We start from the raw sequence: 14289 nt of genomic DNA on the forward strand, positions 1-14289 counted from the left end.
ACACACCGTGTCTCCGTGCCTCACCTGAGTGATCTGGGCTGGAGGTCTGTGCGCCAGGGAGCTTCTGGGGCCTTGAAGGATACTGAGACGGCAGAGGGACTTGTACTAAAGAAGAGCATCGCAGCTCTGCCGGACCAGTGGGAAGCGTGGCCTGTGTCTTTACCGAAGGCGCGAGGGGAACAGGGTTACAGAGGCACTCAGCCGTGGGGTGGCCCGCGGCAGCAGAGAACAGAGGAGATGGTCGAGTGGGGTGCAGAGTCTCAGTTCAGGCCTGTGACGTGATCATAGATGTTTGTGGTCTTAATTCCCTTGGGAAGGATGTGTGCTGCCCGGAAACTCCAGAGTGAGGGGTGTCCAATGGCCTCCCGTCGGTTCTCCTCCCTTCTTCCTATCTCCCCCGTGGGTGGGGTGAGAGGGCAGCGGGGCTCCCCGTCTCTGGACGTGTTCCTGTGGAATCCCACCCCGGTACTAATCACCCTCGGTGGGGGCCTGCTCTGGCTTCCGCTGCTCCACGCTGCTTCCTCTGATCGCTCCTGTCCTCTCTCTGACGCTGCTTCCTGACCTTGACTCTGACCAGTTGCCGCGGGGCTTTCCTTTGTGCTTGATCTAACCATGTGGTGGAACGATGGAAACGGAACATGGTTCTGTCAAGCACCGCGGAAAGCACCGCGCTCTCCTGCAGCATGGCCCGCCACCGCCGGACACCTCTTCTCTGCTCCGGAGCACCGCGCCCACCTCCGCCAGACCCACCTCTCCCGGGCCAGCCTCACCACGGGCGGGGGTCCAGGGGCGGGGAGCAGTCGCGAAGGATTCACAGAGTGCCTCCCCCTCCAGCTAGCAGATGTGGGCTGAAAGGGGGGCAGGAGAAGCCCGCCGAGTCGGGGCGGGCCCAGACCTGCCTCCACGTCTCTGTCAGAAGGGAGTCGCCATTCCGCAAGTCTAGTCTGAGCGCCAGCCAAGGGGAAGGTCTTTAGGTCTGAGACAACTGCTCTTCTTCCGTTTGAAGGGAACTGGTCTCCCCAAGGCATATGCCATTTGTTTCGTCCAAGAGTCCCAGCCCAGGGTCATTTTCCCAACTGGTAGTTAACCCCTTACCCACCTTTACCAGGAGCGTTAGGAATTAATGTGAGCATGAGAATGATGAAACACCCGTGAGACTGAGATGCTGGGTGTAGCCTGAGGCTTCTCCTGGAACTGACCCCGCTCCTCATGAGGACTTTGACCCTGGCTCCTCACAGCCTAACGTCCATGCTGTTTCCTCGAGCTGTCAAGCACACTTAACATGAGACCCAAGTGCTGGGCGCCTCAGTGCTTCTAGTTTGCTACCATGTAGAGGGGTGCAGACCCTACTGCCTCTGATAATAAAGAGAGGGGTCTTGGGGCCTCCCGTTCTGTTTATTTCTTGATAAACCCTAGACCCAGGGTAACCAGAAGATGGTGTGGTTGGTTCATACCATGCAGCCTGTGTCCTGGCCCACATGAGAGATGGCTCTGGCTTGAGCCAGTAGCTGGGCTCTGGGCTCCCTTGGGATGTGTGGCTCTTACTGTCTTCTCTCTCCCAAGTTACCTCCAGAGCCAGGGCCCAGCCATTGCCGAGTCATGAAGAATCCTGTTTCACTCTGAATTCTTGTACCATGGGTTGAGTGCTTACTATAGACCCGGTGCTGAGCTATTTTACATCATTACCTTGTTCAATCTTCACAACAACCCTATAAATCCCATTTTGCAGATAAGTATCCCCTAGAGAAAGGAATGGCTACCCACTCCAGTATTCTTGCCTGGAGAGTCTCATGGACAAAGGAGTCTGGCGAGCTACAGGGGTCACAAGAGTTGGGACACGACTGAGTGACTAACATTTTTTTTTTATATTGAGGCACAGAGAGGTCAACTCACTTGCCCAGGGTCATCAGATTCCAACATGGATGCTGTTTACAGCTGTAACCCTCAGCCTTCCCAGCTATGGACAAGGCCTTTTGCCTTGAATTACAAAATCAAAAAGACATTGACTTAACTTGATAGGATATTGAAAAAAATCTTTTAACACTGCCTTTCAAGCTTCCTTCTGTTACCTGAAAATGGCTTAAGCAAGAAAGAGAGCAAACACCCCTGTTTACACGGCTCCTCCCCTCCAGCACGAATACCATACCAAGACCCATTTGGAACAGAACAAGTCCTCAGGCCCAGAGAAACTCCCTTTCCCTCTGAACAGAGGGGGCATTCGAGTTTTCCTGGCCCTCTTCAGCTGTCTGTGACCAGGGAGTACCCATCTGCAGGCCGTGGCCATTTCCCTCTGCTGCCAGGCAGATGGCTGCATTCATGTCCGACTCTGAGGGGCAAAGCTCACTAGGACAGCTGTCTGCCCAACCAGTCTCCAAGTTCCTGGTGAACAGTTGCTGTTTTCCAGCCAACTGATATCTGGTCCCCCAGCCTTTGCCCACGAGTGGATAACTGTGTGCCTAGCAGTGTTCTCTTGATTCCATTCATTACCTCTGTCCTCTGCTTGTCCTTTCACGTCGAAGAGCTCCAGCAGGCCTCCTCCTCCCCGCAGTTCCTCTTTCTGCTCCTCTCCTTCTTCTTTCATCCCACCCACCCTAGGGAGCTAGAAGAGGACAGTTCTGTGCGTTGGCCTTTCCTTGGTCCTCTGATAATGGTGCATCCATGACTTCCGCTCAGCAAACTCATTGCCCAGGGGATGGTGCAGTGACAGCAGCGCTGGGCCCAGCGCCGGCCTCAGAGCCGAGTCCGTGCAAAGACGGGGAGCTCTGGCTCCTCCCTGCGCCAGCCCCAAGCCATGCCAGCGTGGCACACACTCTCTCCTGGGATTCGTAACAGAGTCCATCGCTGTGATTCCACGCCCCTGGTCTCTCAAAGATTCTCTGTGTTCACATTCCAAGTGTTGTCATTCTGAACTGCCTGCCAAGGGGGAGGAGGGCTCCGGGGGCAGAAGCTGCTGAAATGCCAGGTGACGTCAGTTCCCCCAAGAGCCCGTTGCAGCCAGGGTCTAGTTTTACGGCCCTTCTTCAAATCCTCTGAGATCTCTCCACTCTGAACTCTCCCAAAGAGAAGAAATGACAGCCTATTTAAGTTACTCCTCTCCTACTAAGTATTTCTGTCAGTGACGAATATGCATGGAGATTGAAATTGACTTTTAAAGCTCCAGAAAAGTTAAAAATACTTTGGGGTAGTTATGAGCATTAGGCATAACAAATGGCTCTGAGAAACCCTGGGTAATTTGGGTAATGAAATATGAAGTGATGGAGGTGGCGTTTCAGGCTGGCCCTGGCTGGGGAACGCACCCTTTCGGTTTCGTACATACGCCGTTATTAACATTTCTGGCTCCCGCTCATAGAAAATATCACAGTCCGACCCCCTCATTATTACAAACCAGGGCAATAACAAAAACAGCAGGGGAAAAAATGTTGGGAAGAACATATGAGTCCATCGAATCTAATTGCAAAATCATTTCATTAAAATGGGTCAGCGGCTCCGTTGCAGAGGTCGGCCAGTTATCATCCACGTATACTACAGAGAGCGGTTCCCGCTAACCACACACGCTCTCACCTTGATTAAAACGAAAGCGCGTTTAATCAGCAGCTGTCCCTGGCCGCAGCCCAGCCGGTGCACATCTTCAGGCTCATCGTGTTGGCGAGCAAACTGTTCTCCCTCCTGTCTTTCTGGCTTTGATCACTCAGGGCTCCTCCATTTGCAAGGATCCCACTGTAGACACCTTCTCAAGGAAAAATACACGCGTGCTCGAGAAGCTTCTTTATGACCGTGGGGAACCCCCATCAGGGAATAAGAGAGCGTTGTCATTAGGCAGGGTCTGCACAATGCGATTCATTCAAGACTCAGCACACTGATGTGTCTGGGAGAAAATGGGCCAGGTCAGAGTTATTCAGTGGGATGGCTGCTGACAAGCCAAGGGCAAGAGATTTGCATAATACACTGGACCAGGAAGCCATCCAAATAACTGGGGATACCTGCGTGGATTTTGCTTATATAAGCCTGGGATGACATGGGGTGAAGGAGGTGGATGGGGAAGGAGCCAAGAGGGAAAGGAGACAGGTCCGAGCCTTGCCCTTCTGTTTTAGGTAGATGATGTCCCTTCAGAATCAGAGCCCCCCAAGTCTCTCCCCAGTCAGGCATTACCATGGGCAGAAAATGTGAGGAGTGAAAAACAAAGCAGTCAGTGGAGACATCTCCTTCCTTCCTGGCTCCCCGAAGCCCGCTAGCAGAAAATACCATTCAGTTCACCTCCACCTGACCTTATTATCATTCCCAGGCCTGAAGTTAAGGTTTTGTCCAAAAGCAGATCTGCAGTAAGCATGGTATTAGTCACACGGACCCTGGCGGCAGTCTGCCTGGGTTTGTTTCTCTGCCACGTCCTGAATGACCTGCAGGCCTCGGTGTCCTCATCTGTAACATGGAGTCATAATAGTCCCAGAGTGTGGGAAGGATTTAATGGAGTCATCTGTTTGAAGTTCCAAGAATAGTGCCCGGCTCGTGATTCATGCTCCATGCGTGTCAGCTGTTATCACTCGCTATGCTGATGTTAATGGCCTCTGACGTGTCACATGTTCCACTACATCCCAGGGGGAAAAAAAAAAACAACAGAATCACAAACATCTGTAGAACTCTTGACCCCTTTGACCCTTTCCCAGAAGCTCTCCACCATCTTGATCTTCCTTGAATCTTCATGACCACCCCTGTGAGATAGGGGCAATTATGTAATTCCCATTTTACAGGCAGAGAGATTGAGGTTTAAGTAGCGAAGCCCGGGCAAACCTCCGCCCTCTACTGCCCAAATCTCTGTACTGCAGATGCCCTATTCTGCTTCTGATATACATAAGATGGCCAAGGCCCACCTCAGCTAGCCAGGCAAACAAGTGACATTCACATTCCCTGAAACCTGTGGACATAAGTACGGGGCAGTTTATGTGCCGACACCCCATTTATGCATTGGACAAATGTGAGCCAAGCTCTTGTGCCTGTCATTGTGCTGATGATATGTTGAAGGTGAAAATAAAAGAGACTCAACCCCAATCAGCTGGCTCATGTCTGATAGGAGAATCAGAGCTTCCCTTTTATCTCAGGCAAGATTTGTGGTCTTACAGAGGTTCGCCCGGGTGCCGAGGGATCATTTCTGATCATTAAAGCAGCTCCTGAGGGCATCTCTCAAGACAGTGCATCACTGGCCCTGTTACCATCACTGTATAACCTCAAGAAACATTCAATTCCAAACATTAATCTTAGCTCCAACTACTTTTAGCTCATTGGAAGTGGCTTTTCACTGTAGTTAAACAGAGCTTCCTTTCAAAGGCAGCAGGTGCATCCAACCCTCACAAGAGTTGTGCTTGTCTTCACAGTGTCTAAGTATGAACTCATTACCAATATTTTTTTAAAGAATCATCAGGCAACCCTGAGCCAAATTCCCAAGCCTTAGGGCAGCAGGCATCAATTCCCCAGTACCCCAACTCTCACGATTACTTCCCAATAATAAAATTGTGTGTCCGTGGTATTGATTGCTGTGTGCTGGGCCCCTTTATCCTTTCAGTCCCTGCTTTGTCCCTGAAGACAGCTGAGTCTGTCACCCCCTTCCCTGACCTCATTCCCACCCCTGGTATAGCTTCCATCAAAACCCCTTCAAAATGTCTTCAAAATGTATTTAGAGGGTCCATAGACGGTAGGCATCACAGACTAAGACACCCCTAAATTGTACATGAAATTCCCAACGTGGAAAAAGGTCCCTGTGACCCACAGAAGCTTAAGAACTCATAGAGCTTGTGCTGTTAGACCTGAAAGTGATGAATGACAAAGACCAAAGGGAAGCCTGGAGGCCGAGGAGGCAGGAGGCACAGCAGGGTGGCCACGACCTGGGCCAGTGCTGCCTCTGTCTCTGGACCCTCCCCCACTCCCCGTCCCCCGTCCCCACTGCCCACAGCCCTGCCCCGGCCCGGGCTGGGCGATGCTGACGCCCCCTCTTTGGCCCCCCAGGCTCGGAGGACTACCGCAGCAGGTTCAGCAGCGAGTGCTTCATGGACCTCGTGTGCCCAGACAGGTGCCGCTGCGAGGGCACCATCGTGGACTGCTCCAACCAGAAGCTGGCCCGAGTCCCCAGCCACCTGCCTGAATACGTCACCGACCTGTGAGTGCTGCAGGGGCAGGATCCCTGCACATCCCCACGCCCATCTCCCTGAGCCAGCCAGGGCAGGGGTGGGCTTCCAGAGGCAACCCCCCCCAGCTCAGTCACCGGGGTGCTCCTTGGTGTCTCCTACTTCCCAGCTGAGTGCAGACCCTCACGCCTCCCCTGGGGACTGTTTGCTTGCAAATGAAGACAGTTCATTCATTCTACAAAGATTCTCTGAACACTTGCTGGGAGCCAGGCACTGCCAGGCCCACCCGTTTCCATAAGAATAAGGCAGACCACCCTTCCTGGCCCTTAGGAAGCTTACAACATAACCAGAAAGATGGATACGACCTAAAGTGAGAAAACATCAAGAACCATCAGATGTATCTGAGCCTCCGGCTATCTCTGCTAATAAAGAGGCATTTACCCAGAAGTGAGAGCTGCAAGTTCCAGCATGGGGTCAGCAGGGTGCAGCAGGTGGGGGCTGACACACCGGGGCCTGACTCCTGCCTTTTCCAGTTTTCCTGAGATTGGGCAACATTGCTTCTGAGATCTGAGCTGTAAAATGGAGGTGATGATACCTCCCTCTCACAGGGGTGAGGAAGATGAGGTAAGAGGAAGTGAGCACAGGCTTCATCTTGAATCTGAGCGTGGAGTAAGCCCTGCGTAAATGGTTGTTGTTGTTATTATTCTCTATGACATTACAAATCATAGTAGGGCCTTTCTTTGTCTCCTGCTCTCCCTGGGTTTGTATGAACATTGAGCGTGGAGTCCCTGAGCTGCCCTCAGCAGAGGGACATGGTCAGGAAAGTGCTGAGTGGCTTGCAGAGTTGGAAGAATCTGGGGAGACCTCCCTGGAAGTTTAAGTGGTCATTGGTACCCCTACAAGATGAAGGCAGATCTCTGGACCTTGATTGTTCAAGTGCTGAGTGTTCAACAAATTGAATAGGCCCTTATCACAGGGGATCCTCCATGCAGAGGAGCCTGGCCTCCTTTCCCGCCCCTTCGCACACCCCTCCTCTCACTGCTGGTGAATCACACGGACGGTTTCTATGGTGCTATGGACCTGGGCTGAGCGAGGTCCAGGAGTCAATTCAGCTGAAGGCCTGGGAGGACGGGGGCCAGTGGAGGAGGTGCCCCTTCCGCAGCTCACCCACCACCTCATCTACTTGCTTCCCACGCAGGCGACTGAACGACAATGAGATATCTGTTCTCGAGGCCACTGGCATCTTCAAGAAGTTGCCCAACCTGCGGAAAATGTAAGTCAGCCCCAGGACCTTGGTAGACTGGAGCAAAGCATCAGGGCAGCGATGCCTTCACCTCCCTCTGCTGTGGCCCATCTGAGTCCACCCCCCCCGGTCACGTCCCAGGAAGCAGGACGCTGAGACAGGGCCACGCAGAGCCAGGGCATGCGTCTGCACAACCCCTGAGCCTCAGCCCCTCTGCCCTCTGCTCATCCCTGCACTCATCATCTACCCCCTAGGGCTGGTAGGAGGGACCCTGCTGAGGACTGGCGGTGAGATAAGGGGACCTAGGGTGCATGTGTTAGTCGCTGGCATGCCTGACTCTTTGCAACCCCATGGGCTGTAGTAATTTTTATGAGATGACAGTTGGAAGGTCTGGTTTTAGATAGACTCTAAAGGCCTGCATGTGGGTGTGACCCTTTGGAGCAGAATCACCAGCTGCCTCACCTCCGTCATCCGTAATCACACTGGTACACAGCTGGACTCGCTCCCCCACCTTCCCTTCTCCAGGTGCCCCAGTAGACATACCAGCGTGGACAGGGGCCCCTTCACTGTCTAATTCCCTTCTCCTTGACCCTGCTCCCCACCTACACCACATCCTCCACATCTCCCCGCCCGGGTTTGGGTCTGCCTCTGGAGCAAAGGAAATACAGTCGTAGCCTCATTATTCACAGACCCTGTATTTGCTAACATTTATTTGTAATCTCAAAATCCATACTCACGTGTTTTCATGGTCATTCCTAAACACAGAGCAGCAAAATATTTGAGTCACCCTACATGCATGCCCTCAGCTAAAATAGAACAAGGCCACACTCTGAGTTCTTGTTTCAGCTCCCAGACTGTAAACAAGTGTCCAATCCACAATGTATTTAGCGCCACCTTTTTCTGCACATTTGTGCTTTTGCAGGTGATTTCACTGTTTAAAATGGACCTAAAGCATAGTCCAGAAGGGCTGTGTGCTTTACGGAGAAAATGCTTGTTACGCCAGCCTTGTTCAGGCAAGATTTATAGTACTATTGGTTGTGAGTACAACATAAACAAATCAACAATATATATCCAACAAGATGTCTTTAAACAGAAACATGCATCAAATAAGGTTATGTATTGATCGGCTAACAAAAATATCATGACCAGGGGCTCACAGGGACCTAACCCTCAATTTTCCCTAGAAGCGACGGTTCAGCATTCACTAATTCATCTTGCCTAGTGACTTTGTAGAACTGAAGCATGATGAATAATGAGAATTAACTGTAACCCTTATTTTATGTTGCTCTCCACCCATCACATCAGTCCCCTTCAGGCAAGAAGGAAAGAGACTTCCCCTGCCCTGTGCAGCATCTGAATCCCACCAGAGCTAGCCAGGCTGTGTCCCTCCCTCCCTGCCTGCGATTGCCACCCTGGCCATGGTTTCAGGACCGCCCTCCAACTGGGAGCAGTGCAGAGCACAGGAACTGAAGGGGCAGAGGACGGAGGGCTCACGCGGGTCCTGGGGAGGAGCGTGGCTGTCCGGGTGGTCAAGCCCACCTCTAGCTTCAGGAACCCAGCACGGACATCACCCATCACTTGCCAGGACATGTCCTTTCAAATTCAACCCCAAACTTCCTGCTCGTCTTGTGGCTAAGACTGCATGCTCCCAATGCTGGGGACCCAGTTTCGATCCCTGCTCAGGGAACTAGATCCTACATGCTGCAACAAAGAGTTCACATGCCACAGCTAAGACACGGCACGGCCTCAGTGTCCAAGCAGCAAAAGGGAGTGGTGGGGACTGTGGCTTCACGTGAGCTGAGCTCTCATCAGAGGAGACAGGTGGCATGCAGCTCATCCTGGCATTTACCATGCTGGGAGGAGGGTCGGGGCTGCCAAATATTCCCTTCCTGAGAGCAACCAGAAATCCAGGTGTAAGGGAAGAGCAGGCAGACCTGCATTTGTTCTGAGTTCAATTCTGCACCTCCCCTGCTGTGTCACTCCAGGAATGCCCTTAGCCTTTCTGGACTTTAATGTATTTATTTGCATAATAGAAATAAATCCACTTTCCTTGTAAGTTATGATGAGGATCAGAAGTGTAAGGCTACTATGTATAAAATAGTTAACTAATGAGAACCTACTGTATAGCACAAGGAACTCTTCTCAGTATTCTGTGGTGACCTAAATGGGAAGGAAATTCAAAAAAAGAGGGGATATATGTATATGTAGAGCTGATTCACTTTGCTGTACAGCAGAAATGAACATAACATTGTAAAGCAACTATACTCCAATAAAAACTAATTTTAAAAAAAGAAGTGTAAAAGATAAGGGGAAAGACGTCCTCTGTCCATTGGACTGTGGTGAGAAGGTGCTGGAAGACAGAAAGAGGACATCTAGGTTGAGTGACCTAGAGTAGATGGTTATACATTTAAAACAGGAGTTGCAAACTCAAATACTTAAGACCCCCTGTGAAGAGGGGGTGGGTGCAAGGCACCAATGATAATAATGGCCAGTCACAGTTACTAAACTCTGTACTCTGTGCCAAACTGTACTGATATTCATGCATTTACCCCTCACTAGGAAAAACACAACAGCTTTGAGACTGCTTCATTTCCCAAATGAGGAAGCTGAAACACAGAAAGAAACTTGTCCAAGTTTAACAGTCAAGGCTGGAGCCAAGAGTGGAGGCAGTGCAGGTTAGCTGGGATCTCAAGCGCTGTCTCAAGGCAGTAAATGCCCGTGTGTGCACGTGTGTGTGCCTGAATCTACGTGTGTGTACGTGCCAGCCAGCCAAGCAAATGTCGCAGGAGGGCAGATCTGGTCCTAAAGACTACCAGCTGCAACCGCCTATTTCAAATAACTTGATGGTGACCCTTATTTTATTTATTTATTGCACTTGCAACCAATAGCATTAGAAGTCTTCCCTGAACAAAGCTTATGTGATGGGTATGTTATTTTATTTTCTTTGGATCTTAGTTGTGGTACATGGGACCTTTTCGTCGAGGTATGTAGGATCTTTAGTTGAGGCCTGAGCACTCCTAGTTGCAGCACATGGGATCTAGTTCCCTGATGAGGAATCGAACCCAGGCCCCCTGCATTGACAGTGTGGAGTCTTAGCCACTGGATCCCCAGGCAAGTCCTGACAGCAACTCTTTTTAAGTGAACAGATCTCATTTGCTGGGACCCATCACCACCCCTACACCCCTATGGGGTGATGGGTCAGCTGGAATTCTGCCCATCAGAGTGGCTGAAGCCAGCGTGTCTGTGCCTGAGTCTGCTGGGCTTCCACGAGGTCTGTGGAACCTCAGGTTACGGTCTGGACGGTCATCCTGGCAGGGTACGAGGGCAAAGGAGGGTCGGCACAGAGCCAGGACTGTGGACTCTGCTGTGCCTTTCCAAACTATTCTGAACCTCTGTGTCCTTTCCAATCTTGTGGGAAAAATGAGATTTCATAAGGATCGCTTGTGCTAAGGGATGCAAAGAAAAGCTGTGAGCTGTTCCCCACAAGGGTTATGAGGACTAAAGAAGCTTTTCAAGTGACCTCCCCTTCAGAGCAGGGTCACGGCTTCTATCAGGTGAATTTCAGGTCAGTTCTTCCACTGAGGGACATCTCAAGCAGAGACTGAAACCTAGCACCCCTCTCGCCAAAATCAGTTACCCGTGGGTGGACTTGGTGGTGATTGTGTTTTTATTTTTTTTTATTTAATTTTTTTTATAAATTTATTTATTTTAGTTGGGGGCTAATTACTTTACAATATTATAATAGTTTTTGCCATACATTGACATGAATCAGCCATGGGTTTACATGTGTTCCCCTTCCTGGACCCCCCACCCACCTCCCTCCCCATCCCATCCTTCTGGATCATCCCATTGCCCCGGCCCTGAGCCCTTGTCACATGCATCGAACATGGAATGGTGTTCTGTTTCACATATGATAATATACATGTTTCAATGCTATTCTCCCAGAACGTCCCACCCTCACCTTCTCCCTCAGAGTCCATAAAATTGTTCCATGCATCTGTGTCTCTTATGATTGTGTTTTTAATAAGAAGTAATTGCTAGGCTTCCCAGGTGGTGCTACTGGTAAAGATCATGCCTGCTAGTGCAAGAGATGCTGGAGACGTGGGTTCAATCCCTGGATCGGGAAAATCCCCTGGAGGAGGGCATGGCTACCCACTCCAGTACTCTAGCCTGGAGAATCACATGGACAGAGGAGCCTGGCAGGCTACTGTCCATAGGGTCGCAAAGAGTTGGACACAACTGAAGCGACTTAGCATACACACAGACCCTCTTTTAAAAATCAAGAGTTTCTATAGAAAAATAAATGTGGATTTCTAGCATCCTTTGGGAAACCAGAAGATCTGGCAAAACAGCCCGTGTTCCCAAATGGCTCCAGATGAGCCAGGTTGAGGAGCGGCTGCCCCCTTAGCTGGGGCACGTGCTTTCTTGATCACTGCCGTCCCCACAGGGCTCGTTTCTGACTTTAGGTCACCTGCCTGGACCCTGGGACATTTGAGCTTGTAACCCCAGCTTGAAGTAGAATTCCCACCTCAGGGGAAGGGAGACGTCCCTAAGGAGGTGGACAGGACCTCACCAGCCCAGCACAGTGCCAATGTACTGCTCAATCATGACCCAGCATACTCGGCTTCCAGAAAAATCCACGTAGCTCTCTCCCCACTGCTTTTCCAGGGAGGACTGGACTTTACATAGGATTACAGATGCTTTCTGGAAAAGGGAATGGCAACCCACTCCAGTATTCTTGTCTGGAGAATTCCATAGACAGAGGAGACTGGTGGGCTGCAGTCCAAAGAGTCAGACACGGCTGAGCGACTAACACACAGCACACTCCACGTGACCATGGTTTATGGGATATCCTGCAAACCTGAAGAGACAGGGTCCTAGAAGAAGCCCGAGCTTGCCTTCCCAGACTCTGGCTTTCCAGAGTGAATCCTCCAGCCTAGAATGGCCTCAGTGTTTCTTGGGAAGAAGGAGAACAGGGTTTAAAAGTACACCCAGCAGCTTGCAGAGGCAGCGCAGCGAGCAGTCGCTGTGTCCTGAACCCACCCTGGCCTGGGGCTGGGTCCTTCCAAGTGTGAGACTCACATCCTCGGTGAGGTCAAAGCTGTGATGAAGCAGTCCTCCTGCAGGTGGTCTGCAGAGGTGAAATGGTGAGAGGCTTCCGCAGTGGCCCTATTTTGCATTTGGAGGTTTGCTGGGATCGAGGGCGTCTTCAGGAAGATACTCCTCTGAGAATAAGATGGTGTGCGTGTGTGTTAATTGCTCAGTCGTGTCCGACTCTTTATGACCCCATGGACTGTAACCCGCCAGGCTCCTCTGTCCATGCTATTTCCCAGGCAAGAATGTCGTAGTGGGTAGCCATTTCCTTCTCCAGGGGACCTTCCTGACCCAGGGATCGAATCCCAGTCCCCCACGCTGTGGGGGACTCTTTCCTGTCTGAGCCACCAGTGAAGATGGAGCTCTTACAAAACCCTGAGGTACTGGCTGCCTGGGGCACTTGCCCTGAGTTGCTCTGTCCCTGTCCTTCAGCGCAACCTGCCTGGATGGAGAGAGGGCAGCATCCAGGTCTTTCGGAAAATTCTAACCCCCTTTTTTGCCCTCCTTATGTTTTCCATTCTCCCAGCCTGAGCAAATCCAATTTGCAAACCTTTCAGTAGCATGATGTTAATTCTGCTCATTTAAAGAAACAAGTGTTAGGAAGCGGGAACCTCCTGCTTGCTAGCTGCCGAAACTCATCTTCACTGCCTGCCCTGTCTACTTCAGTTCCCCAAGAAACTGAACTCTCTGGAGCTGGAGGAGAAGCTCCAGCATTTGGATGAGTTATAGCTGCTGGGAGAGCCTTTCTCTCTCCTCCCATGTCAAATTTGGGGTTAATTTGAAGTCTCCCCTGTGTGTGACTTTCACTTCCGAGTTCTCGTGGACCAAGACTACCAGGATTTATAAGGAAACCAGCAGAGTTTCAGAAGAGTCAGGCAGGGAGCAAAAATCTAGTCTGAGAATCTCCCAGCTCACTCAGATCTCGGGGGAGGCGTTAGAGGAGCATTTGAACCTGTTTTCTGAGCAGGATGGAAGGGGAAAGTGACAAAGGCCTTGACCGGGAGCACAGAGGAAGCAGACACTGCGATGGTAGGAATTGTTTCCCGCCACCCCTGGCAGACCCAGTGCCTACATGGGAAGGGGGCAAGCAGCCTGCCCTGAGCCCTGGGGTGCCCAGCTGGATTTCAGTTGCCCTGAACCATCCCCATGGGGCTTCCCAGGTGGTGCCAGTGGTAAAGAGCCCGCCTGCTAATGCAGGAGACAAAAGAGATGTGGGTTCAATCCCTGGGTCAGGAAGATCCCCCAGAGGAGGCATGGCGACCCACTCCAGTATTCTTGTCTGGAGAATCCCACGGACAGAGGAGCCTGGCGGGCCATGGTCCATAGTGTCGCAAAGAGTCGGACACAGCAGAGCGACTTAGCTGGCACTCACTCATCCCTATAGGGTGGGGGCCGTGAGTCCGCCCCAGGCTCCACTAGGAGGGCCCTAGGGAGAAGCAGTCATACCAGGGGCTCAGGGAGTGCTATCTGCCCTTCAGTGCCCTGGGCTCAGGAGCAGTGCCCGCCCCGCCCTGGGCCTCAGTGTCCAGCAAGACAGTGGGCCAGCTGTCTCTCTCACGAGCCCTCAGTTCTAACAAGCTCAAGGTACTCAGCCAGTTAGCAACTCCATGTCCACCTATGAGTCTCCCGGTCATAGTATAAGGTCCCCCAGGCTGTTTGCTGAGGAGGCTGGATTCTTCATTCTGCTCCTATAAACACCAACACTTTCCGTTCCAGCCAGCCAGCCAGGGCTGCCGTTCAGACCTGAACATCTGAGTGGTCTGTGGAGACCCCCTGCCCCTCACAGCACCTACAGCTCTACGGCACCTGCCTGCCACTCAGCTCTCCCATACAGCCTGC

At 51.6% G+C, this 14289-nt stretch overlaps 1 protein-coding gene across 5 annotated transcripts in view; it reads left to right on the plus strand.

Moving 5' to 3' along the window:
- SLIT3 (slit guidance ligand 3) overlaps positions 1 to 14289 on the plus strand; it is a 703024-nt gene that overhangs the window by 606719 nt on the left and 82016 nt on the right. For 4 of the 5 annotated variants that reach the window (XM_081520701.1, XM_081520699.1, XM_081520702.1 and 1 more), the window contains 2 exons: positions 5995 to 6145; positions 7312 to 7386. In XM_081520701.1, coding sequence (XP_081376827.1) covers positions 5995 to 6145; positions 7312 to 7386 — 226 coding nt within the window. Of the gene's footprint in view, positions 1 to 5973; positions 6146 to 7311; positions 7387 to 14289 lie in introns of all 5 variants that reach the window. The other variant, XM_081520700.1, reaches the window with a different exon arrangement.

Source organism: Giraffa tippelskirchi, chromosome 8 (genome assembly GCF_054371585.1).
Source record: "Giraffa tippelskirchi isolate mGirTip1 chromosome 8, T2T-mGirTip1v1.2.pri, whole genome shotgun sequence".
In the NCBI taxonomy this organism is placed as follows: domain Eukaryota; kingdom Metazoa; phylum Chordata; class Mammalia; order Artiodactyla; family Giraffidae; genus Giraffa; species Giraffa tippelskirchi.